The sequence below is a fragment of the Nannobrachium achirus genome (genome assembly GCF_963921795.1).
Source record: "Nannobrachium achirus genome assembly, chromosome: 1".
Lineage (NCBI taxonomy): Eukaryota > Metazoa > Chordata > Actinopteri > Myctophiformes > Myctophidae > Nannobrachium > Nannobrachium achirus.
Genome location: NC_137810.1, coordinates 39,795,530 through 39,818,916, shown reverse-complemented (window position 1 = coordinate 39,818,916; position 23,387 = coordinate 39,795,530). Strand labels below are relative to the sequence as shown.

General features: G+C 41.7%; 3 protein-coding genes across 3 annotated transcripts; 1 reads left to right on the top strand and 2 right to left on the bottom strand.

Moving 5' to 3' along the window:
* Window positions 1–312: 312 nt before the first annotated feature.
* On the top strand, window positions 313–6,060 carry aqp12 (aquaporin 12). Its single transcript, XM_080721129.1, has 7 exons — window positions 313–462; window positions 1,282–1,619; window positions 2,661–2,728; window positions 3,071–3,257; window positions 3,515–3,573; window positions 4,895–5,011; window positions 5,818–6,060. Exons 2-7 carry the CDS (start codon window positions 1,333–1,335, stop codon window positions 5,943–5,945), a joined length of 846 nt encoding a protein of 281 aa, XP_080577255.1. The 5' UTR covers window positions 313–462; window positions 1,282–1,332; the 3' UTR covers window positions 5,946–6,060.
* On the bottom strand, window positions 5,042–10,386 carry rpp21 (ribonuclease P subunit p21). The gene is made up of 6 exons (XM_080721245.1): window positions 10,308–10,386; window positions 9,924–10,024; window positions 8,402–8,484; window positions 7,273–7,413; window positions 6,708–6,832; window positions 5,042–5,899 (listed from the first exon to the last, which is right to left on the bottom strand). The coding sequence occupies exons 1-5, from the start codon at window positions 10,374–10,376 to the stop codon at window positions 6,738–6,740; spliced, it is 489 nt and encodes a 162-aa protein (XP_080577371.1). The 5' UTR covers window positions 10,377–10,386; the 3' UTR covers window positions 5,042–5,899; window positions 6,708–6,737.
* A 4,279-nt stretch (window positions 10,387–14,665) lies between these two features.
* Window positions 14,666–22,466, bottom strand: LOC308291462 (transmembrane protein 205). Its single transcript, XM_080733478.1, has 4 exons — window positions 22,443–22,466; window positions 17,615–17,863; window positions 16,881–17,044; window positions 14,666–15,325 (listed from the first exon to the last, which is right to left on the bottom strand). Exons 2-4 carry the CDS (start codon window positions 17,712–17,714, stop codon window positions 15,023–15,025), a joined length of 567 nt encoding a protein of 188 aa, XP_080589604.1. The 5' UTR covers window positions 17,715–17,863; window positions 22,443–22,466; the 3' UTR covers window positions 14,666–15,022.
* Window positions 22,467–23,387: the final 921 nt, after the last annotated feature.

The window sequence follows — 23,387 nt, the reverse complement described above, 5'->3', positions numbered from 1 at the left end:
CGTGTGTGTGTGTGTGTGCGTGTGAGTGTGAGTGTGAGTGCACTAGGTCCCGTCTCAACCCCCACAGGGAAACCCCTTGCTTTCCTCCACCACCACTGCAGTTAGTTAGAGGGTGGAGCAGCAGCAGCACTTTGCCCCCCGGCACAACCAAGGCCAATCCTCTGACCTGACCTTGAAAAGATACACACTGGCTGCACTGTGTATTTTGGCAGGTGCTGCTGTGTGAGGGATAAAACAAGCGTGGCGTTTTCCCCCCTGATAAGACGTGTCTCTGTCGACCATACGCCACGTTGTCAGAGAGAGAGAGAGAGAGAGAGAGAGCACCACTCACCAGTGGTTCTCAAACCTTTTTGGGCTCAGGGCACCCCTGTAAATGACCTTTTAATCCACTGCATCCCCTGAAATACATTTACAGTTACTTTATAGAACCAAGTAAGATTTCATCATCATCGTCATATTACGGTAAGAAGTCTAAATATGTAAATGTCTAAAACTGTATGTTTTTCGTGAGGAAAACTTGAGAGTATCATTTTCCATTATAGGACAGATTGCTGACTTTATAGTTTGACATTTAGCCACTTGAACCCCATCATCCCTCATGGGAGGAACATTTGCCAAAAAATAGCAGATCGTTGTAAGCTTGTAGATCTGCTATTTCTGTCGAAGAGATTTGGTGTAGATCGAAAAAGAACGCACCAAGCACAGTGCAACTTTGTCCGTATAGAGGATCTAGCTGATTACACTAAAGTGATAATGAAAAAAATCAAACTATTATCGAAGTATTCCAGCGGCACCCCTGTACTTGCGTCCACAGCACCCTGTTGAGTTTACACACTCATTCATTCAGTCATTATTATTATATATTTTTCTTTTGTCTTTTTCTTCCTTTATTAATTGCAACGGAAGCTCTGATCATGAGTAAATTGAAGCCACCTCAGTCCTCACCACTTTTGCTTCGTCTTTACAGTCACGTGGATTCATCCAAATATAAATTAAAATCATCTTCCTCTCTCAGATTTCGGGAGGTGTAGTTCCAGACTATATAGCATTCAGAGATTGTGGAATAGTTGTCTGGCTATGCAAGACTAATAGCGAATAGTAGTCTGACAGGAAACGGGGGGAGAGAGAGATGTGGAGTGACGCGCAGCGAAGGTCTTTGGGATCGGGAGTCGAACCCACAACACGCTGTCAAGCTGCATCAGCAGCCCAGGTGCCTGGACCGTTATACACTAGCCACCCAGGCCATTCAATTGTTTTTCTTCTCATGTCTTCCCAACGAAGGTTAATCCGGCAGCCTCTCGCAGACAGCAGCCTCCCTCCGTGGACGACGTCATGTCCGGCCTCAACGCCTCCATCGGGTACTTCCTGGCCGTGATGGCCGTGGGGGTCCTGACCAGAGTGCTGCTGAGGAGGTGGCCTCGCCTGGGCCTTCTGGCGGAGCTCTCTGGCTCCCTGGTGCTGGCGGCATGCTGGCTGGAGGTGCAGACCATCGTGGAGGTGGGCCAGTGGGCAGGGGGCCTGGGCCCCGACGTTACCATCACCATTCTGCTGGTGGTGCTGCTGAGCCACGGCGTGGTCTGCGGTGGTGGCGCGGGGAACCCCAGCATGGCCCTGCTCAGGTTTATATTATTATTGTTATTTTTAAACCTCATGTGGACTACTGTATGTAAGTGGTTCTCAAAGTGATGTTTCGGGGACCCCCTAGGGGTCCTTGAGGGGGTTCCAGTGGGTCCCAGCTAAAATTATGGATAGTATAGGAACCTAATTGACCCTGTAATGGTTCTCAACCATTTTAGTGTGCAGGGGGGACCCTTTGTGCCAGGGACCCCCAGAAGAGAAGATTTATGTTCGAAATTATCCAATATGTTTGATATAATGGAATAGCCAACATATGAATGCATAAAGTGGCCCCCACTTTTAAACCTTATGTAGTGTACATGTAGCCAGCATATAGTATCTGCTACTTATGCAGCCTCATACATACCTACTTTTTAATGCTATAGCATACTAGTAAGACGCCTAAGGGTGTCTTACTAGTACGTCTTAATAGTACGTCTTACTAGATGTGGACATCAGGGTAGTGGACATCAGGGATCTCCATATAAGGGCATAAAAGGGATTTGTTCCCCTGGCATCACAGGGATCTCCATATCTCCATATATGGGCATAAATGGGATTTGTTCCCCCTGGCATCACAGGGATCTCTCTAACAGGGCATCATTAATATTGATGACATCAGGGAACTCCATATATGGGCATAAAAGGGGTTCTGTTAGTGTGACATCACAGTGAATCCAGAGCGTGATGTCAGAGCGGCAAACCCATTCTGGTAGAGTGGTTCCCCTGACATCACAGTGACATCAGAGCATGATGTCAGAGCGGCAAACCCATAGACCGTAAAAATGTGTACACGTCTACACAGACGTAGTAAACTGTGTAGACGTAGTGTAGACGTAGTAAATAAATGTACCAATTCTTCTTTTGACCAGCTGTTTCTTTCCTGTTTTCCCCTTGCTCTCCCCCTCTCTGCCCTCTACTTTTCCCCCCTGAAAACCATGAATGATGGAGCAAGCACAAAAGAAAATATTTCACCTACTTGTTTACTCCTGTAAACCTGTGTGAAGTGACAATAAAGTTGATTGTGTGATTGTGATTTTGAGGTTCCTGTCGCTGGATGAGAACTCCACCTTGCCCATCACTGTGCTGGCTGTGGCTGCTCAGTTCCTAGGTAGGGCTGCAACTATTTACTTTTTCAATTAATCGAACAATCAAAAAGCATGTTTTTTGATAACTTGTTTAATTTAGAATATAGCCTATCAACAAATTGACACAAACAAATGTCATAGTATTTATAATCATTTATAATCAACCACTTAAGCCCTAACAGTGTCACACAAAATAGCTGATCTATAAGCTCATTACACATGGCATCACAATGGATTGTGAGCTTATAGATCGGCTAGTTACTCCATCTTTAAAAGATTTAGAAGAAAAAGTGAAGTACGGTAGTAGTAGTGAACATTTTTTGATTAGTTTGATGAACTGTTTCACCCCTGTTCCCATCCTACAGGGGCCCATGTGGGCCTGCTGGCAGCAGGGTACTACTGGGGCCTGGAGCTGACAGACATGCACATGATCAAGAACCTGATGTCCAGCTCTTGCAGCACGTCTCTGCTGGTGTCCCCAACGCAGGGCTTCTTCACGGAGTCCGTGTGCGCTCTTGTCTTCTACCTAATGCACCTGAGTCTGAGGCGCAGGTATGTGCCATCATACTAGCTCTGGTCTTTTACCTGGTGCACCCGAGTCTGAGTCTCTCACAAAAACAAAACAAAAAAACTACAATGGAGAGCACAAAAAAGATCAGGTGTTAAACAAGGTTTTACACCTGCAAACCTGTGACAACAAAGTCGATCGGCTTCACGCTATCTTTAACCTGTTCAATCCGGGGAAACCTGTCTTTGTCACTTTAGATTTTCATGGAAATGTACATGTAAAGTTGATTGTGGTTCTGCAGGTCTGCACTGATCCAGGTCCCTGTGGCTGCCGTCCTGCTCACTTTCCTGTCCCATGCTGGTGAGTCTCTCCTAAAGCTCCTGAACTCTCCTCCTAAACCAGCTGCAGTGGTGGAAAAAGTACTCAAATGTTTTACTTAAGAAAAGTATCAATAGAAATACTCTTGTTAGGGCATGGTCCCACCAAAGTATATGGTTGCCATCTGATAAGAGGATTCTGCCGATACATTTCAATGGGAATGGTTTTTTTGAGCAATCTGGCATTTGCGGATTTCTCAAAAAACGTTTTTGCCTGATGAAGACATAAAGTCGAAACGTTGCAGTTGCCTATAATAAAAGTATGTTTTTGGAGCATATAAACAGTGTGCAGGAGTTCTTCTCCATCCATTATCAAAAAATCTGCAACCATACTTTGGTGGGACCAAGTCCCGAATTCAGAAAAAAAAAAATATATATATATGTATATTGGTATCAAAATGTAGGCTACTTAACTCATTCCCTGCCAGGCCCGATAGTCCCGAGATTATTCCAATGTCTTTCCCCGCCAGGCCCGATAGTCCCGAGAATTAAAAAAAAAAATCAAAAAAATGTTTTGACCCCAAAAAAATGGAGTAGGCATGATAGCAATCGCGAAATTGCATGTTTAACCCCCATAGCAACCCCATCTTTCAAGTATGGCAGCCATCTTTGTTAAACATAGTGGCTGTTATCTCATGAATGCCTGAACGGATTTCCATTCGGATTTTTTTGTTTGAAAGCTGTGAGCAATGTGGACACACGTGGTGCATTATCTAGGCATGGGTGTGCATGATCCGTGCACACCCAATTACATGGAAGTCTATGGAGACGAATGGCAGGTGGGAGTACGGAGGTATGTTAAAATGGCGGTCAATGTGTTAAAGTACTCATTATGCAGAATGTCCCATTTCAAGTTTTCAAATGTATACAAATCTTTTGAAAATAGCAGATCTACAAGCTCACAGTGCGTCAGGATACGACACATTGTGAGCTTGTAGATCGGCTACTTTCAAATGGCCAAAATGTATATAGGGCAGAAGCAGTTAATGTATGTTTTGTAACTGGTAAGTTAACTAAATTCTCAAATAAATGTAGTGGATTAAAAGTACAATATTTGGATCCGAGATGTTGTGGATTTCACCCAAGCAAAAATGATTTGTCCTTTAGTTTAACTGGATCTTCTCCACTAGTCCCTATAATGTCAATTTTTTTTGTTTGTTTGTTGTATCAAATTTATCAAAATATTTAGTCTTAATGATCATAGCTTAGTTTTTGTTTAGTTTTCATCAGTGAAAAAAGTAGTCAACGAACATGTGTTGCCATACTAGTCGACGGAATTAACTGTGCCTGCCCCTGTCTTGCAGCCAGTGGATATTCATCTGCTTACATAAACCCTGCCCTGGCCTACGCTCTGACCTTCCAGTGTCCTGGCTTCACCCTGGCCCAGTACGCAGCCGTCTACGGGCTCGGACCTCTGACTGGTAAATCTTCAATTCAATAGGGCAGTCAATTCAATGGAGCTTTGTTTATTGGCATGAGAAAAGAAAACATATGTTTAAATTGCCAGTGTGAAAATAATAAATATAATAAAACTAGTTGAAAATGGGGAACGTATATACATTTGGAGGGGGTACAGCATTGTGTAAACACTAAACAGAGCTGATTAGCCTAATTGTCGTAAAAATACTTTTCAGTTTTTGGTATCAAACATTTGGGTCATCAGGGGATGGCAAATGACACCCCCTAGTGTTCACATTTAAGCTCAAATTCAGTTATTTCATGCATAAGCTGTTATGTTCCCAACTGGTTGGATGGTTTTTGCAGATTCACTTTTTCAAGTCAAGGAATGCCAAATGAATGTCTGCGGATCTTGTGCCAGCGACCCCCATTTAAGAAGACAATCCAGGCTCTCCGATTTAAAAAATGTTATGAACTAATTCTGTTGGGGAACCCTGGAACAAGAGATTATCTCAAATAGTAGCCATCAAGTGATTATGTCATAATTTATACTTCTGAAAATAGCTGATCAATTCTATTTTAGATTTTTTTTTTACAAATTGGGGGGGAAAAAAAGAGCTTAGAATGCTCTTCTGGGGGTACATCCCCACTTCAAAATCTTATCTTTTCAGGATGGGAGTCCACAGGCAAATAATTCAATTTGGGGCTCCTCTACATGAAAAGGTTTGAGAACCAATGTTGTAACATACATACCTGTGACCTGCAGCAACTGTTCAAGTGTTAATAGGTATAATTCCCACCGGTAACGACAGCGTTTCTTTCTTCCCAGGGATGAGCGTGGCACTATTCCTGTATACGGGTCACATTCCAAGGATCTTTACCAAGAACCTGCTTTATTCCCAGAAGCCACGCTTCAGAGTGCCAAAAGCAGAGCAAGGAGACAAGAAGAAACAATGAAATGTTTTTTTTTGTCTTGACACCAGGTTTTAATTCATGTGTTTTTATTTCACCCACTGACTACTAGTTAAAGAACGTTTACACTAAATACATTAAAGAAAAATAGATACATTGAACAGAATGTTTTTCTTTATTGGGACATTGCAGATCTCTGCTGTCGGGAAGAAACTCCAAAATGTTTTTATTTTTTAATGTTCATTAAACATCATCCAGCTCCAACTGGAGTTAGGTATTGGCTGAAGTTGAACCATTGGTTCAATATTAGTAGTAGTTTAGCAGAGCTTGTAGATTGGCCATTTTTACTTTTTCTTTACGTTTTCCAGTTTTCACCCGACAGCAACGATATCACTTAAAGGAGTAGTTCACCCAAAAAATGTATTATTTTCTATCAATTCCACACCCCACGAAGCCTTCAATTATTTTTTTGTTCTCTTTTTTTGTCACGTTTCTAAGCCAATAGTGATAATGTTTATGTTTATCAAACACGTTTAGGTTCTTGGAGAATATCATCTGTGAAGCATCGGAAACGGGAGAGAAGATTCTGGAATCGTTATCTTCTGTGCGTAATTACAAAACACTCCCCATTATTAACCAAAATAGGTTTCGAGGCCCCTAAATTCAAAAACCCTGCTGATCCATTTGTACAACAGACCTGTAAGGGTCCGTTTGGGTCCCACCTTGAGAACCACCGAGCTACACTTTGCAATTCTTTCATACATCTGCAGAATGTATGACTGTCATATATTAAATAAATAAACACACTAGTAGTCCTTCAGGTGTGGAGATGTGCTGCTAACTCCCAGAAGGCTCCACGGTGCGCTGTGAGGCCAGGATTCCATCACCTTCTGTGTTCTTCTTCTTGGCCTGTACTTTACCAGAGCCTGGATCTGTGGGAGGGACCGACAATTAGGACCACATTAGGGGTGCAGCAGCTCATTGAACTGATTACCGATAATACAAAATGATGATAATTTACCCTAAACCTAAAAATCATCAAGAAGAAGAAGCAAGAATCAACTTTGTTGCATCACTGTTTTACAGGCGTAAGCAATTAAGCAATGCCTACTTTTTGGGTCATGTCATTACAGGCGTGGTGTTTCGAAAAAATAAATCTAAAAGCCCATCTACACGGCAAGCTCGCAATTTGCTATGGAACCAAATATTGTGAGATGGGTTCCACAGTCTTGACATGAAAATGTTTGAGTAGCACTGATTATAGCAACATAAATTATGTTTTACAGAAAACTGCCAGGATTTAGAAGAAGACATTTGTAGAATCGGTATCAGGTCTTAATTTAACAGCAACTAGAGTAGCATAAGTCCTCACCTGGCTGTGTCTGGGTCTGGTTCTCCTGCTGGGCCTCAGGTCGATCCACCCACAGCACATGTTCTGGATCGTTCAGCAGCTTCTTGGCGAGGCCACAGCTCAGACACCTCAATACAGTGAAGCGAGTCTTTCCTTTTTTCCCTTGTTGGACAATGAAAAAAAAAAAAAAAAGAATCATTATCAAAAGTCTGTAGTCTTTACCCCCAGCATCATATTCTGGGCTAATTCACAAGCTTGTTGAGGAGATTTGGAAAGAAAAAATAAATACAAATAAGAAAAGGTACAAGAAGAGAGACAATTCAGGTCCAGTTTACCAAGTCTAGAGAGATATAGTGCTTAAATGTTAGTGTCTTGTTTATCAAATGGACAATAAGAAAAAAAGTAAAGGAATTGGCATTAGGTTTATGACTAAAGGGTCATTTTCATAGGGCAAGACAAAGATAAAGATTAAAAATATCTTACTCAATTGAAGTGGATGGTAGCATCCAGTGTGAACACTACCATCCACTTCAATTGAGAACATTTTCTTTTTTTTATCTTTATCATATTAAAACTCATTCTGTGCCAATGACTGCTTATGACGGTTTTTTCCAATAGCCCTGTGTGCCAATGACGGCTTATGACGGTTTTTGTGTTTTTTACATAGAAAAGAAAAGAAAACATTTTTTTCATTTTTTTTTCTTTCTAAAGATGTCAAAATGACCTGAGATCAGAAAGATGCTTTTCTCTGTTTTTGTGTTCGCTCCCTCGTTTAGCTGATTGAGAAAATGTGTGTTCATGTGTGTCCATTCTAGTGGATGGACACTTTTTTTCATTCAAACAGCTCTATCTCTGGAACCATTTGTCCGATTGCCAAAATTCTTTTTGCCACTGAATCACAACAACTGTGTCTGTTTCTTTTATAATTTAAAAATTATAAAAAAAATCTTTTTTTTTCATTGCATAGTAAAGAAAAACATACAAAATCTCGGCACAGCTACCTTGGAGCCATTTTGGCATCTGGCACAGAATGAGTTAATCGAATTAATGATAGTACCCGCCCCGCGAATCTCTGAATGACGTCATATTTTATTTCAGACAGAGCTGAACCGAAATAAATGTGTCTCTAAAAGTATGCATCAGCCCTTACTTCTCTGTCTTGAAGTAGCAGTTACACCCGGCACCAGCAACGAGCAGCACTTCTTGCACAAAGTTCTCTTCACTGAAGGGTCTCTGATGAGAAACACAATGGACAGAAAAAGGATTTTAAAGAAGGGTTAAAAGGAAGATGCGACTGTAGGCTCATTTTCAAACATGGCTGACTGCATAAGACTAAGGGTCCATTTGGTTTCATTTTACACCCTCAAAAGTTAATGATCGAAGAGGGTCCATTTGGTTACCAACTCTCCATCATTTATCTGGGGACCACCTAGCTCTGGTCCATCGCTTTCACCTCCCGCATTGCTCCCGGTGAAGCTCTGACAGACGCGTCGGGAAACGCATGGACTCGAGATTGTCGGCCCCGCCGAGCGCTCAATACCAGTCAAAATAAACAAAACCGTTTCACTACTCACCAAACCAAAGGTCGTTTTGCGTTGTTGAAAGTCTATTCTCCGCGGTGGTGAACCTCTCAGCACCCCACCTACTCTGTAAAATACATTATTTTTGTCATGAAATAAAACGCACCCACCTCGAGCCACCTAGCGGCCACTGCAGATACAAATAAGGAAATAAGCGGCGGTCGAGTTGGATGCACTTTATTTCATGCCAAAAATAGTGTATTTTGCAGAGTGGGTGGGGTGCTGAGGGGTTCACCACCGCGGAGAATAGACTTTCAACAGCGCAAAACGACCTTTGGTTTGGTGAGTAGTGAAACGGTTTTGTTTATTTTCACTAGTATTGAGCGCTCTGCGGGGCCGACAATCTCGAGTCCATGCGTTTCCCGACGGGTCTGTCAGAGCTTCACCGGGAGCAATGCGGGAGGTGAAAGCGATGGACCAGAGCTAGGGACCACCTAGAACCCCCTCAAGAACTACTGGTGGTTAGGACCACTGGTTGAAAGGGTAACAGGCGTGCATTCGGAAATGCACACCGGGTGTGGCAACGGTGCGCTTTTTCAGCCTGAACTCTGAAAGTAAACTTTCTGAAAAGCAGCAGTTGCTAACCTAATGTTGCTATTGATGTTTATAAAATAGGGTAAATTATCGTTATAGTCTTAATCTCACAGTATCATAAATGTTAATGCTAGCAACAACAAAAATGTAAAGTAGGACACACAATCACAGTATGCCTTCTTCAGTATCAACATGAATTAATATTCTAATATTCTATTATAATTTACCCTAGTTTATAAACATCAATAGCAACGTTAGGTTAGCAACTGCTGCTTTTCAGAAAGTTTACCTTCAGAGTTCAGACTGAAAAAGCGCACCGTTGCCCCACCCGGTGTGCATTTCCGAACGCACCCCCCGTTTCTCGGCGAGCTTCATTTCGGCGACTCTACTGGTATTCGTTGAAAGCCACTGCTCTATAGTCTTAAAGAGTTTTAAAGGTGGATAGCGAGGATCCAGTGAACTGTATGGCCATGAAACTGTACCTTCTCCTATGCAAACTTCTAATAAAGTCTTCAATCAATTAATGAAATAAACAAACAATCAAATGAAGCAGCTTACTGCCTGAGCACTAAACGTCTTGCTATTTTCTTCTGGGTGAAACAGTAGAACCGAGCCAGCTCCACATTGTCAGGGTTTTGGGACAGAACGCAGTGTGCAGCCTGCAGAGCATGAAACAAAACAAAACATCATAACCAGTGGTACTGTAAAGTAACTAAATACTTTTACTTAAGTACTCTACCTAAGTACAATTTTGTGGTATTTGAACCAACTTTTACTTTTGGTACTTTATAGTACATTGGTATTGGTACTTTTACTAAAGTAGAGCATTTGAGTACTTTTCCCACCACTGACTTGATTATAACATACATACATATTTATACTGGACAAAGAGTGCTTTCTACCAGCGACGCGTATTGCGTGCCCAAACTCTATTTGTCTTACCTGATAGAGATAGTTCAGTCTCTGATATGTTTCTTTCTGATTAGTTTGTCTCGAGGATTGTTTGTTCATGTTCGCCGCCATGTTGTTTTTTCTATGTAAATAAAAAAGAGGAACCGGAAGTAAAGTCATATCCGCTTCCGGTAGGCTATTAATCCTACCGTAGGAGACGCCGTTTGAAGGAGCGCTCGTTTTATTGTCCACGACATTGCAAGCGGCGCGAAGGCCAGCGGACCTTGGTCCTGCTCTTCGCCCCCGAGCGCCGCAGGCGCGAGTGGCCGCGAAGAGCGGGCCAGGGCCGCGCGGCCGGCGGAGCGCCGCGCGAGTTACGAAGCCGTGGTGAATGCAATCGTTATATTTATGCCCAGGCCGTAAGGCCTGGGCAAGCCCACGATAAACGCCCTGTCCACGATAAACGCATTCACACCCGCCCGCGCAGTCCAAGTGACCACAGCCGAGCGCTCCAGAACTCCGCTCCAGCCAATCACAGGCCGCGCTTTCTAATTCATGCACACGCGTCTCCTATGGTAGGAACATTCGCTTCCGGTAGAGTAGATCCCATAGCTGTAGTCTCGCGTGGCCAGACTGTTGCCTCCGCGATTTGGTCAAATGCTCCCAGAGATTGTGGAATAGTTGTCTGGCTACGCGAGACTACCATAGCTGGGGAGGAGCGACTGTGCTGCTGAAATGTCACCAAGGCAACCGACCGCTAAAACCTAAAACGTGTAATTAAACAATTAGTTTATTAAGTTGTTTTGGTCTTGTTGATGCAGTCTTGAGGAAGTTGTGGCATCATCACACAATAAAAACTGAAGCAAAAATACATAAAATTAACTGAATAGAAATCTCTTCAAAAATATGCTCATAAATGTAATGCTATCCCACCTGTTTGCCTTAATTTTGGGATATCTAGCGTGCAAGTTGAAACTAGGGCCTCAAGGTGGCAGTATAGGAGAGAATACAGTGTCACCAACATCAGTAAGGGGCCAATCTATCAACACTTTAAAACCCTATCAGAGTGGATCACTTTGGAGTTTTTGCAGGTCAAAATAAAAGTCAAAAACTGAGTTGGCATCACTTAATATGCTATCATCATTGAATGTCAAAAATGAATATGTCTGATTAATAGTGTGTTTTTTCATATCAAGGTCCATTATTTATTTGGCATTTGAGATCCCAAAAAAAATAATTGAATATTTTGTCATTGGAAAAGATTTTGTCCACAATTCCATGCTGTATTGATGTGGTACCATAGAAGAGATAAGTAACATTGATCAAAATAACAATTATTCTACGTTCTCTAATTGAGAAGACAAGTAAGTATTGCAGATATTAACAATAATATAACTCTTGAGAGTGTAAAATGAGACCAAATGGACCCGTAAGGATCCAAGAGTTCATTTGGTTTCATTTTACACTCTCAAGTTAAAGATCTATAAGGGTCCATTTGGTTACTGACTCTCCATCATTTAGCTGGGGACCACCTGGAGCCCCCTCAAGGACCACTGGTGGTCTACGGACCACTGACTGAAAACTAATATATTTAACACCCCAAATCCAATAAAATACAGATTGGAAAATGATGTGCAAGTAGGCCTATCATTAGTATCCATCTAAGGTCTGAATACTTTTGCAAGGCACTGTAACTGTAAGGGAATATTCACAATCTAGCAGGATGGATCATTCTTGTTGTAGGACATAGTAACTGCTCTTCCGCTCTCTCACAGAAACGTTTATTTAAAGAAAAGGGATTCAGGGGATCACTGGTGGTAACCCTTCGATTTGATTTGTACTGTAGGTGCTTTCCTCAGTGATGACAATACAATTAACGATATTGATTTTCTGTTAAACTAAAAACACCAGGAGGAAGTAACATCTTTCAAGTTGCTTTAAAAGCGCTACTGTGTGTTGGTTAGGTTGAGCAGGTACAGTAGGCCTACAGCACATCATTAGGGTCATCAAGTAGTGTATGGAGGTACATCCTCCATCCCTGATGTTTATTTAAAGAAATTGTTGTGAAAGTGCTGTGATTCCCCCCCCCCCCCCCCCCCCCTTCCCAACATAATCATCAGGTATTATGATTATACTTGGAGGAAGATTACAGAAAGAGTTAAAATTATGTTTTTATGTGGCCACACACACCTGTTCATTAAGGGTGCGTTCGGAAATGCGCACCGAGTGTGTGCTCAGTGTAGTGAGTGCAGTGGGCGGAGTTCCACCATGTTGTTTTCAATAACATCAGTAAGTACAGTAACTACATTTTATTTTTTTTACAAAAAAATATAACTGCTCATAAAAACTAACGCAGACAACATGAACACAAACAATATCAATATCTAAAAAGGCACAATAAGTCGGGTTGCAATATAAAACCTTACATTCATTCAGTTAAGGATAGTCTCGCTCAGCCAACCAATCAAGAGATCTCCACCTCCTGATACAGGAAAAAAAATCAAATAAAAATAATAATAAAAATAAAACTCTGGTGACATACATAAAATAACAGCATCACAGAACCAGCGCCAAGACTCTAGGCCGGTCCTTCATATTGGGGACGGTATCAGGACTGGTTCAAAGTAGCAGACGTAGGTTTTCTCCACAGTTCTTCTAGCCCCCCACATTACATTAAGTCACCAGTCGAAGATTAGGGGTACAACAGCTAATACAACTAGTAAGACGCCTCAGGGCGAATCTCTGATCGTGTGGCTAAGCAAGACTAGGTTAAGGATAATATAACATTTCACCTGCATATTCTAACTATTTGTGTTTTTCGTAAATGAATGCCCTACTACTTGATCATCCTAGAGCAGCGTCACACAAAAGCATCAAAAGTAGCGGATCAACAATCTCAAAACGTATCTGATCTGCTACCTTGTAGCCATGTTTGAATTCGACATCCTGAAAAGTAACAGTTCTTGGACATAATGAGGTTTCCATCATCCTGGTTCCAGGTTGGGTAACTATAGCAAGAGCACCAGCACAACGTGACAAACAGGACTAACTGGATCTTTAAGTTAAGGAGTGTTGAAGGTTCGGAGTTTCAGCAGAGCTGACAGAACTGGACGGAGCAGCATTCATTCATTCATTCACACGTTCCTGCTGGAGTGTCTTCCTTTGGCTTAGTGGCCACTCAGTGGAAAAAGATGCCGTGCAGTTGTTTGTGATGTTAAATTTGAATAGCAGAAGAAAGGCACACTGTCTTCACTTACAAGGCATCATGCCTGATGAAGGTCAGAGTGCCCAAAATGATGCATCTTTACCAATAAATGTTTTGTAAGCGAAAACAGTGCACTGGGACTCCCCCTTTCTTCTACTATTCAAGTTCATAACTCCGACGCACCTGCCCTCTCCGTAGGTGTGCAAAAGGACCTTTTTCTTCAAAGTTTGTGATGTTAAACTAAAATATATCCCACTTTGTAAAAGCAGAATAGTTTCTAAAACCACATTCTGGTTTCTAAAACCACAACGCAGCACAGATATCAAATATCTGTCACAGATACAGATACAATCTGTATCTCCACTTGAATGGAGAGAGACAGATATTTTTATCTGTTTATCTGGCCCAGTGGGAATGGGCCTTTAGTTAAAATTATCAACATTATTATTATTAACATATTTAAAATGTGCGACTTAACACAGCTTTCATAAAAAGCCACTGGTACGCCGCTTCTGCATTCTGAGAAAGTGGCAGGGTTCAATGCACTACATGTCTGTGGAGAAGAGTGACCACTAAAAGGCGGCATGGCGAAGGTTGAGAGAAGTAGAGAAGCAGCGAGACAAGAGCGGTCAGCCAACCAGAAGCAAGCTGTCATGTGAAAGAAGGAGTAACACCACGAAGGTCCACGCCAACTTCACGGGTGTTTCAGAATTCAGACACACCCGTTCCATCGGATAATCGCAGTGGTGCAAAATCACTTCAGGTGTGAATTAGGGGCGTTTACATTCCTCCAAGAAAAGCATCTTTGGACATGTGTTTGGAGTGACGTGTTGAGCTGGTGTGTGTATCAGTGGTTCTCACTCAAATTGGGGTTTCCTGGGACCCCAGGGGTCCTTGAGGCAGTTCGAGTCAACCCATAAAAAGGGTCCATTTGGACACTCTTGGAGTTATAGACCTGCAAGGGTCCATGTGATTCCTAACCATCAATAATATACTTGTATTTTCAAAGAAAGTTCAAATGGAACCTAATGGACCCTTACAGGCCTTAAAGTAGTGTAAATCCCTACCTTCCTGTAAGTCTCTGAAAAACCACTTACAGGCGGCTGCTGCTCGAAACTGGTAAAAGAAAACAAAGCCTATCCTTACCTCCCCCTGACCTTTCTATTGTAAATGCCATTTGTTTTGCTTTGTGTTTTAAGACAGTTTACTTTTATATATTTTCTGCACAGTACCGTTTTATTTGTCTGTCATTCAATTATATGAGTATTCCTTTTTTAAGGACCCCAATTGAAACAACCCCAAAAACTTTCTTGAGGTGTTTATTCTTTTAGTTGACCTTGTACCAGTGAACCGTACTGTCATGAAACTGTACCTTTTCCTATGCAAACTTCTAATAAAGTCATCAATCAATCAATCAATCAAACTCCAAGAGTGTTCAAACGGAACCAAATGGACCATTTGAGGAAGTATAAGGAAGAGGCTCAATTTCTTTCCAATATGGCTGCTGCTGTGCTCCCTACAAGGTGACGAGGTTCTCGGCGGTGTAGCAGATGCTGTATCCCTACAAGGTGACGAGGTTCTCGGCGGTGTAGCAGATGCTGTAGAAGTTGCAGGCGATGCAGCCCAGGTTGCACAACGAGGACAGGAGGTTGTAGAGCCACAGGCGGCCGCTCAAGTGCTTGTACTTGCTGTCCGTGTCGGCCAGCTTGGCGTAGGCCTCGCGGTTGGACGACAGGCCGATGTCCTGGCCCAGGCCGCACGCCTGCTCGATGAGGTGCATGTCCGCCATGAGCTCAGAGGACATCTGGCCGAACCACTGGGCGTTGACAGCCGACACAGTCACCGACACGAACATGATGAAGATCTGGGGGAGGACGAGAGAGAGAGAGAGACACAAGCCGACAAGAGAACGTTTCAGGTTTTTTTGTGTGGGACAAATTCATGGACATTTCAACCATAATATGTACATGTATTTGATATATATTTTTTTTTCTTGCTTGATCTTGATTTTTGACAGGATGTGTTTTAATTTTTTTTCCCCAATTGGGTTTCATACCTCTCCTGCACATTTTGAAAAAGGAAAAAAAAAAAAAAAAACTAACATTTGTAATGTGTGCAAATAATAAACATAAACTTAACCACTTAAATCGTACAAGTACTAGTTGACCGGAACCCCGTGCTTTATACCACTCCTGTTTCCGCTGTTCACAACGTTTCACAAGTTCAATGTACGTGACAGTGTGAGTTTATAGATCAGCTATTTTCACTGAATATTCAGAAACGGGCACTAGAGTAGGGTACATGTTGTAAACCCTGTTATAAAAGTAGCTGTCACGTGATGAAAATAGCTGATCTACAAGCTCACATGTAGATGTGAACATGTTCACCCATAATACCATGCCCAAAATAGCAACATTAAGCTCAAGAACATCTACCCACTACCCAGTGGCATTTATTTTCCTCAGCTAAATTCTAAATGCAAGGTCAGCCTGACAGAGCAACATATATACTGCAGCTAGTCTGATCAGTATAGTCGTTAGCCAACGCTCCTATCATGGTTTAGGAACATAACACGAGTGTGATATTTATAAGATCTCTTTAGAGATTATTATAAGTGCTATGTTGTGTCAGATGAGGGATCAACCATCAATCAACCATCAAGAGAATTCAAACTATGTCCAGTACTAAAAACAAGTACTTAATATTCAGTATCCATGTCCTATGCTTTCAAGTAATACAGGATTCCAGTAAGACAGGATACGCTGTCAAAGTGCACTAGAGTAGACTATTACACTATACATGGTCATAGGTTTGGTTGTCGAGTAACCATTATTTAAGATTGTACAGCGGCTTCCTTACTAAGTTTCCAAAATGAGACTCAAAAGTGAATTGACCTTTATACTCTCGTCACGGTCCACTCGTGCAGTTCTTTTTCTTTTTCTTTCTTTTTTTAAGTGGGTGCCGTGACACAAGTCCAGGGGTGCCTTGGAACACTTTGATAATATTTGACTTTGTAAAACCTGAGTAGCACTGCACTTGTTTTGTCCTTTTTCAGTCTACACCAAATCTCTTTGTCAAAAAATTGCATTAGATTGGCTATTTTATTGGCGAATGTTTCCCCTCACAATTGTGATGCTGGGGTTAAACGTCAAGTAGAAAGTTATTTTCAATCTGTCCTAATGGAAACGGATATTCTAGGTTTTCCTTGTGACATACTGTATCTTAGGGGGAAAGATTTACATATTTACGTAGCATAACATCAATAAAGTTTGATTGAATATGACATAAATGTGAAGTTTCTATAAAGTAACAATGTAATTCAGGTGTACCTTGGATGAAAAAGTTATTTGTAGGGGTGACCTGAGACAAAAAAGTTTGAAAACCACTGCACTGGTGTGTCAGACAGGTCAGCCACGTACCTGGAAGGCTTCCCGTTCGTCCAGCAAGTCACTGGGGTGGTACACGGCATAGATGGCCAGGTTGAAGAAGGCACAGGCGGAGCCCAGGTGGAGGTAGAAGGGCACCAGGCGGCTCTGGATAAAGGCGTACGTATGTCTGTTCAGGTGGTTGTTCATCACGAAGCCTGCGGAGGACAGCAAGCATTATTCTATCAATATTACTGCAACGCTGGGTCTCATTTTAGCCTTCCTCAATTAGCTAAGATATTAGGTTGTGTGCTGTGTATGTGTTATTGCTCGATTTATACATGTTTGTGCGGTGTGTCCCGCACCAAGAGTAGTCGCAAGCTCACAACCAGTCACTCTGCAACATATATTAGACAGCCGGGCTTTTAACAATTAAATCCTCCATACATAGTAAACTAATACCTAGCTCAAAATAAGTTGTTCCAGGGACCCCCAGAAGCAGAAATTTGAGTTACAAAAGTTTGCTTTGAAAAATATATATTCAAAGACTTCATCAAGATTTTTTTTTTAAACAGATCTACAAGCTTGCAGTGCTGCACTTGGTGCCGCGCTGTGAGCTTGTATATCTGCTATATTTCAATAGCTAAAGCATAAAATAATGGTTAAAGTGGTTAAAAGCTAGAGTGACATGGATGCTTTCCAGGTCTAAACAGGTGAAGTGAGTTTCACATACAGGTGGTAACAAACTTGGTGATATCAAACTTGATTGACATCAAGGTGGTACCAACTTGATATGAAGGTGACCCAGATCTGCATGCCCCAGTAGGTGGAGAGCATCAGCAGGTGCAGCAGCTTGGCCGTGAAGTCGGGGTCCCGGTCGGTGGCCATGATGACGAAGACGCTTCCTCCTCTCTGCTTCCGTTTCCAGCTCAGTTCCCTCAGACTCCCGACTCCACCGCGTGCAACACGGAACCAACACGATACCGCCTGGCTCCCCCTCTCCGTCCGTGTGCTGTCTGCGTCGCGTCTGCTCTCCTCTGGAGAGTTATAGGATGAAGGGAACCCCACGTTAGGGCTGCACGATTTTGGGAAAATATCTAATATTGCTATTGCGGTATTTATATATTTATTTTAAGGTCGGATAAGTGATAGCTTTTTGATTAAAACAAAAGGTTTTTTTTGTTAAAAGGTTGAAGTCAAGCTTCCGAAGCATCCGTTGAATATTTATTGACTAATACGTTTAAAAATAAATTGATTATTAATAACTAGGCAAATTGGCTATCATGCAAATGGTTTGATTCAGTTCATAAATATTTTCAAAAGATTCCCTTGTATTTTGCTTATTAGCAATATAAAACGTTTTTATATTCAGAAAGATCTCAGTAATGGTATTGTCTGCGTCTCATTATTGTCAAGGAAGTAAATACCGTATGTCGCTGCCTTGCTATCATCAAGGCAAAAAAATGCACCCTAAGACACACCATAAGTTTCACATGTGTGCAGGGGACGGAGGAGGGGAGCCACCGCCACACAGAAATCACTTTTGCCACCGTCACACAGAAATCATTTGCTAATTGCGTGGTTCCAAATCGCGATTTCAGATACCACATTTTCATTTTCATATCGTCTCATCCCTACAATCTGCATCCAAGTTTCACTCGCAATAACCCCATTGACAGTCCATTCATGATTGTATTAAACGGCAATAAACTCACCCATTTTGGAGCTGTACGGACAGCTTGGATTATCGTCTTTGTTCCTGTCAAGTTCTCGTATTTAAAAAAAATAATAATAATCCATCCCGTCTTGCCCATGCAATTTCAAAACAGGTTTAATACAATCAGACAGGACTTCTCTGTTTGATGAATGGGCTGTCAATGGAGGGTGTTGCAACGCAGATAGCACCAGACGTGGAAGAATTACTTACATACTTAAGTAAAAGTATCAATACTGCCATGCAGAAACACTCTGTTACAAGTCTGCATTCAAAAAGTATTTTTGTAAAAAGCTTTTTTATGTATAACAATCTTTGAAAATAGCAGATCTACAAGCTCACAACACAAAGCGACCCGTTGTGAACGTAGAAAGGTTTAAAGTTACTTTAAATAAAATCTGAAAAGTAATGTTTTCAAATAATTGTAGTGGAGTAAAAAGTACAATATTTGCCTCTGTGATGTAGTGGAATAGAAGTAAAAGTACTGACATTTGGACATACTGTGATACCACATCATCACATAATGATATTTCATAATATTGGGCAATTAATCGGTCATCATATCGGTATCGGCCAATGTTGGCCTTAAAATGCCATATCAGTATCGAACAAATCTAAAAAATAATGCAGGGGTTTGACTCAGAGGCACTTGCCCGTCGGCATTCGGCAAGTACAGGTCATGTTCTACTTGCTCAAATGATAGGTAAAATTAGAATTACCGTTCAATTTAACACCTTTTTTCTTTTTTAACTTTGTGGCTGTGCGAATACAAAATGTCATACTACAGTCTTTCTAATTTGTATGCCAAATACATACATAGCTATGAATATGACTATGGGTTCACACTTGTTATTTAATATTTTCAAGTGTCGCAACAGTGAAAATAGCACATTATAGGTAAACAGTGCTCTTATTTTACATTCCAGAGACCAGAAGACAGAGTGCTCTGGCATGTTCAGTCCTAACCTATAGTTAGGCCTAAATCAGGAATTAGCCTTCAAAAACAAATATGTTGCTACATACTGTACATGTACTGTAAGCCCCTCCCATACACTAAAATGTGTTCCCGGCCTGAATGGGTTAAATAGATATCTGGTGTTGTGTTTATAGACAGTTGTGTCCCCTCTCAAACGAGCACTTGCCTGGTCGGGCAACATGAGAGCAAACTTCACCTGCCCAAAAGTTTCATTTACCTGCCAGGGGCCCGGTGGACAACCCTTAGTGTCAGGCCTGTAATGTATCGGTTTTAGCTGATATTTTAGCATTTTGGCTGCAGATACTATCAGTGTTTTCTGGGGAAACTCAAAGACTTCATTCAAGCTGTTTATGTTGGAATGGAATATGGGCCAACATTTCACGGTGCATCCCCAGTTTTGGAATAAAGAAGCATTGCTTTTTCAAATACAGTGTTTATATGCCTTTTTCAGAATGGACACAATTATAATACTTATGTAATATATAATATGTCAAGATCATATCGACATCGTTTATCTCTGTTATCGGCCACAACAGCAATTATTATATTGATATCGTCCAGAAATGTCATAACGCCCATCCCTAATCGGTATATCTCTACCTAATATTGTATGTTAAAGTTGTGTCTGATTAGTTTGGTGCCCTGAGCAACAGCCTACTCCTAGCTCCTGCACTCACACATTGGAGAATGTAACACCTGTGGCTGTCAACACATCAGTGAACTGAACATGTGAGTGAGCGTACAACTCTGTTGGTGAGACACGCCTTAAAGGTTCAATAGCAAACAATGGAACGCCTTTCAGGTTAGTGGGGCAGAGGGCAGCATCTTTCTGACTGAGCAGCCAGGACAGCAAAGCTACTGTGGTTACAACTACTAGTATGAACTCTACTACGGTCAAATACTGTTATGTCTAGAAGAGCAAGAATGAGATATGATATCAATGACTGAGAGTAGATGTTTAAAGCAAAACAGGCCCTGCTATGATTGTACACAGTAAAATTCCTCTGAGCAAACAACAAACAGAGTGTTCACTTAAACACTCTCTGAGTTAAATTAAAGCTGCAAACTATTATAACTTTTATGGATTCGAACCTGCAGGTCATTTTGCACGAGGAACCCACATTTCTACAACTCCTCAAAGTGTCAATCCCTGCTTGGCCACCCGGGGCCAGGGGGAGATAGTGTGCTATTGGGCTTATGAGCTTTATATCAGGCAGTACTACTTGTCAACAGTAGGTACAGTAGGTGTCCTATGTTGCCGCATCCCACTGGCACGCCCCCTTTACATCGACTTCAAGTCATAGGTAGTCGCATAGGTAGTCGTCGCATAGGTAGTCGGTAGTCGTCAGGACGTAAGGAATACCGCCCATAACCCTATGCCGTCCGCTCATTCGCTAAGCACGAGAGAGAGGAGGCAACAGGGGAGGGGGGGCGGGCAAGCGAGAGAGAGAGAGAGTGAAATTTGACACCACTGTGTTTGCATGTGCGCTGCTGCTGCTGCCTCCACAAGTCAGTGCAGAGCACGGCAGCAGAGTCCCCGCTACAAGACAAGCATCAATGATCAAATATAGAGCAGTCCTGCCTGAGCGCCCGGAGGTTTTTTAGTAAAGAAGCGGGCGTGGACTCTAGATGTGAGCGGCCGAAGGCCGCGAACCTCTAGTGATTCCTACTTGACACCGGGGTCTACTCTAAATGGAATAGTAGCACCCTTCACCCAACCACTACATGTATAGTAACCTATATTGCATCATTCTGTCTGATAGCTTACGCTTCTGAAAAAGGAAGAGGAACAAACCGAGTGGGCGTTCCCTTTTCTTTGATGATGGCTTGCCAGATTGATATTGCATTAACACACTGGCCTATCATACAGATTGGTTGTAATAATGTCTTATTCATTGAAATAAGTCAATGAGTCATGACATACCCAGAATCACAATGAAAGGAGTGTGTCTGTACTGCAGAAGTTGAGGTACAGTTGAGGTATTTGTACTTTACTGTACATATTTCCAATTTCCAATACTTTCAGTTCTACTCCACTATAGATCTCGCATCCAAATATTGTACTACATAGCTAGTAGATCTGCCATTATACATTTGAAAACTTAAATGGGACATTCTGCTTAATGAGTACTTGAAGTACATTTCGATGCCAATACTTTTGTACTTTTATTCAAGTACATTTTTTATTCCATACTTTTACTTGTAACAGAGTATTTATGCATTGCAGTACTATTGATACTTTTACTTAAGTAAAACAAAAAAAAGTTATTTTCCACCACTTCATACCCACAATGAAAGACAAGGTGTTGCTGTTAACTCTTGTGTCTCTGATTCATTTAATACTAGTCTATGGCAGTCACTCACAACACATTTCACTGAAGTCAAACACAAACCCATATGGTTCAAAGTCACCTTCACCTGACCAACTGTTATTAAAGTGTTCATAAATAATATGCACACTAATATGTTCATAAATAATATGCAACAGTTGATAGAACTGATCGACTTATTGACAGAATATTATTTTTTTGTTGTTGTAAATAATCGATTTGAGGGGGGGGGGGGGGGGGGGAAACAAGGAACAACAAAAATATAGCCGATCTGCAACAGACTGCAAACTCAGACTGAGACAGTTCAGTGTCGACTGTGAGCTTGCAGATCGGCTATTTTCAACGTAAACAGCTATAATGGCGTAGAAAATAATGGATAGTTGTTGCAGCCATAGTTATAAGCAGTGGCTAACACCGTAGCAACGTGCAAAAAGACAGGCTGCTGTGTGTTAGATCATGTGGATATGGATCATATTTAAAGACACAACGAGGAGTTGTTTTAAAGAAAGCGAGCTGCACACGAGTCCAGAGGTGACCTAAAGACAAGTGTTTGTAAACAACAATAATAATCATAAATGTGAATTTCAAATTCTTACCTCCACCCCCCGCCTGTTGCCGTTGCTGTGTGAAGAAACACCTCCACCACAAATACTACTGTTGTCTAGTAAACTTTACTCGCTTCCTACTTCACCTTCCCGTTGCATTGTGGGAATCAGAGTCCAACGTGGACGTGTGTGTGGGTTCAGGTTGGATGGATAATTACTAGGGTTGCTTACTGTAGCATATGATATAGGCCTACTGTATTTCTCAAACGTTTACATTTCAGGGTCTCCCCTCTGACAGTGTACAAATGGAACCAAATCCATTTGGTTCCATTTGTACACTGTCAGTCATGTAAGGGTCAATTTAGAACCCCATAAAATAAATAGTCCCCGAAATCCACTTTGAGACCATTGCTGTATGCTTTTCGGAAGAGGGTGCTTTACGAGGCTAGCTGTAGACTGTGGTCCTCAACCTTTTCATGTCAAGGACCCCCAAATTGACACTTATTAGCCCGTGTACACAAATGGAACCAAAGTTAGACCCTTAAGGGTCCATTTGGTTCCAAACTATTTAGCTGGAGACTCCGTAGAACTCCCTCAAGGACCCATGGGGAAATTACTAATTTCGATTTAGAGAGTTATCAATCTTGAAGCTTGCCTTCTTCAAAATATATTGCATCAATACAAATAGTTGTAACAGTGTGTCACTCAGAATCGTGAAAAAATAGCCTAACTACAAGCGCAGAACGCAATGCTACATGCTGCCATTACTTTATTGAAATTGATTTTATAATCAAACAATTGTTTGGGTTAGGGTTGTTAGTTAAATTAGTTCTGTTGCAACCCAATTCGAGAAGGGTGCAGGCCAGGGTGGATTGATTCAATTACCAAATAAGCCAACAAGGCCCTCAGGGGCCCAATCTCTCGGACTAAATAGACCATTTCTTCAAATAAAAATACTAAAATGTTGGGGAGGTACTAGTGGAGAAGACAGAACTA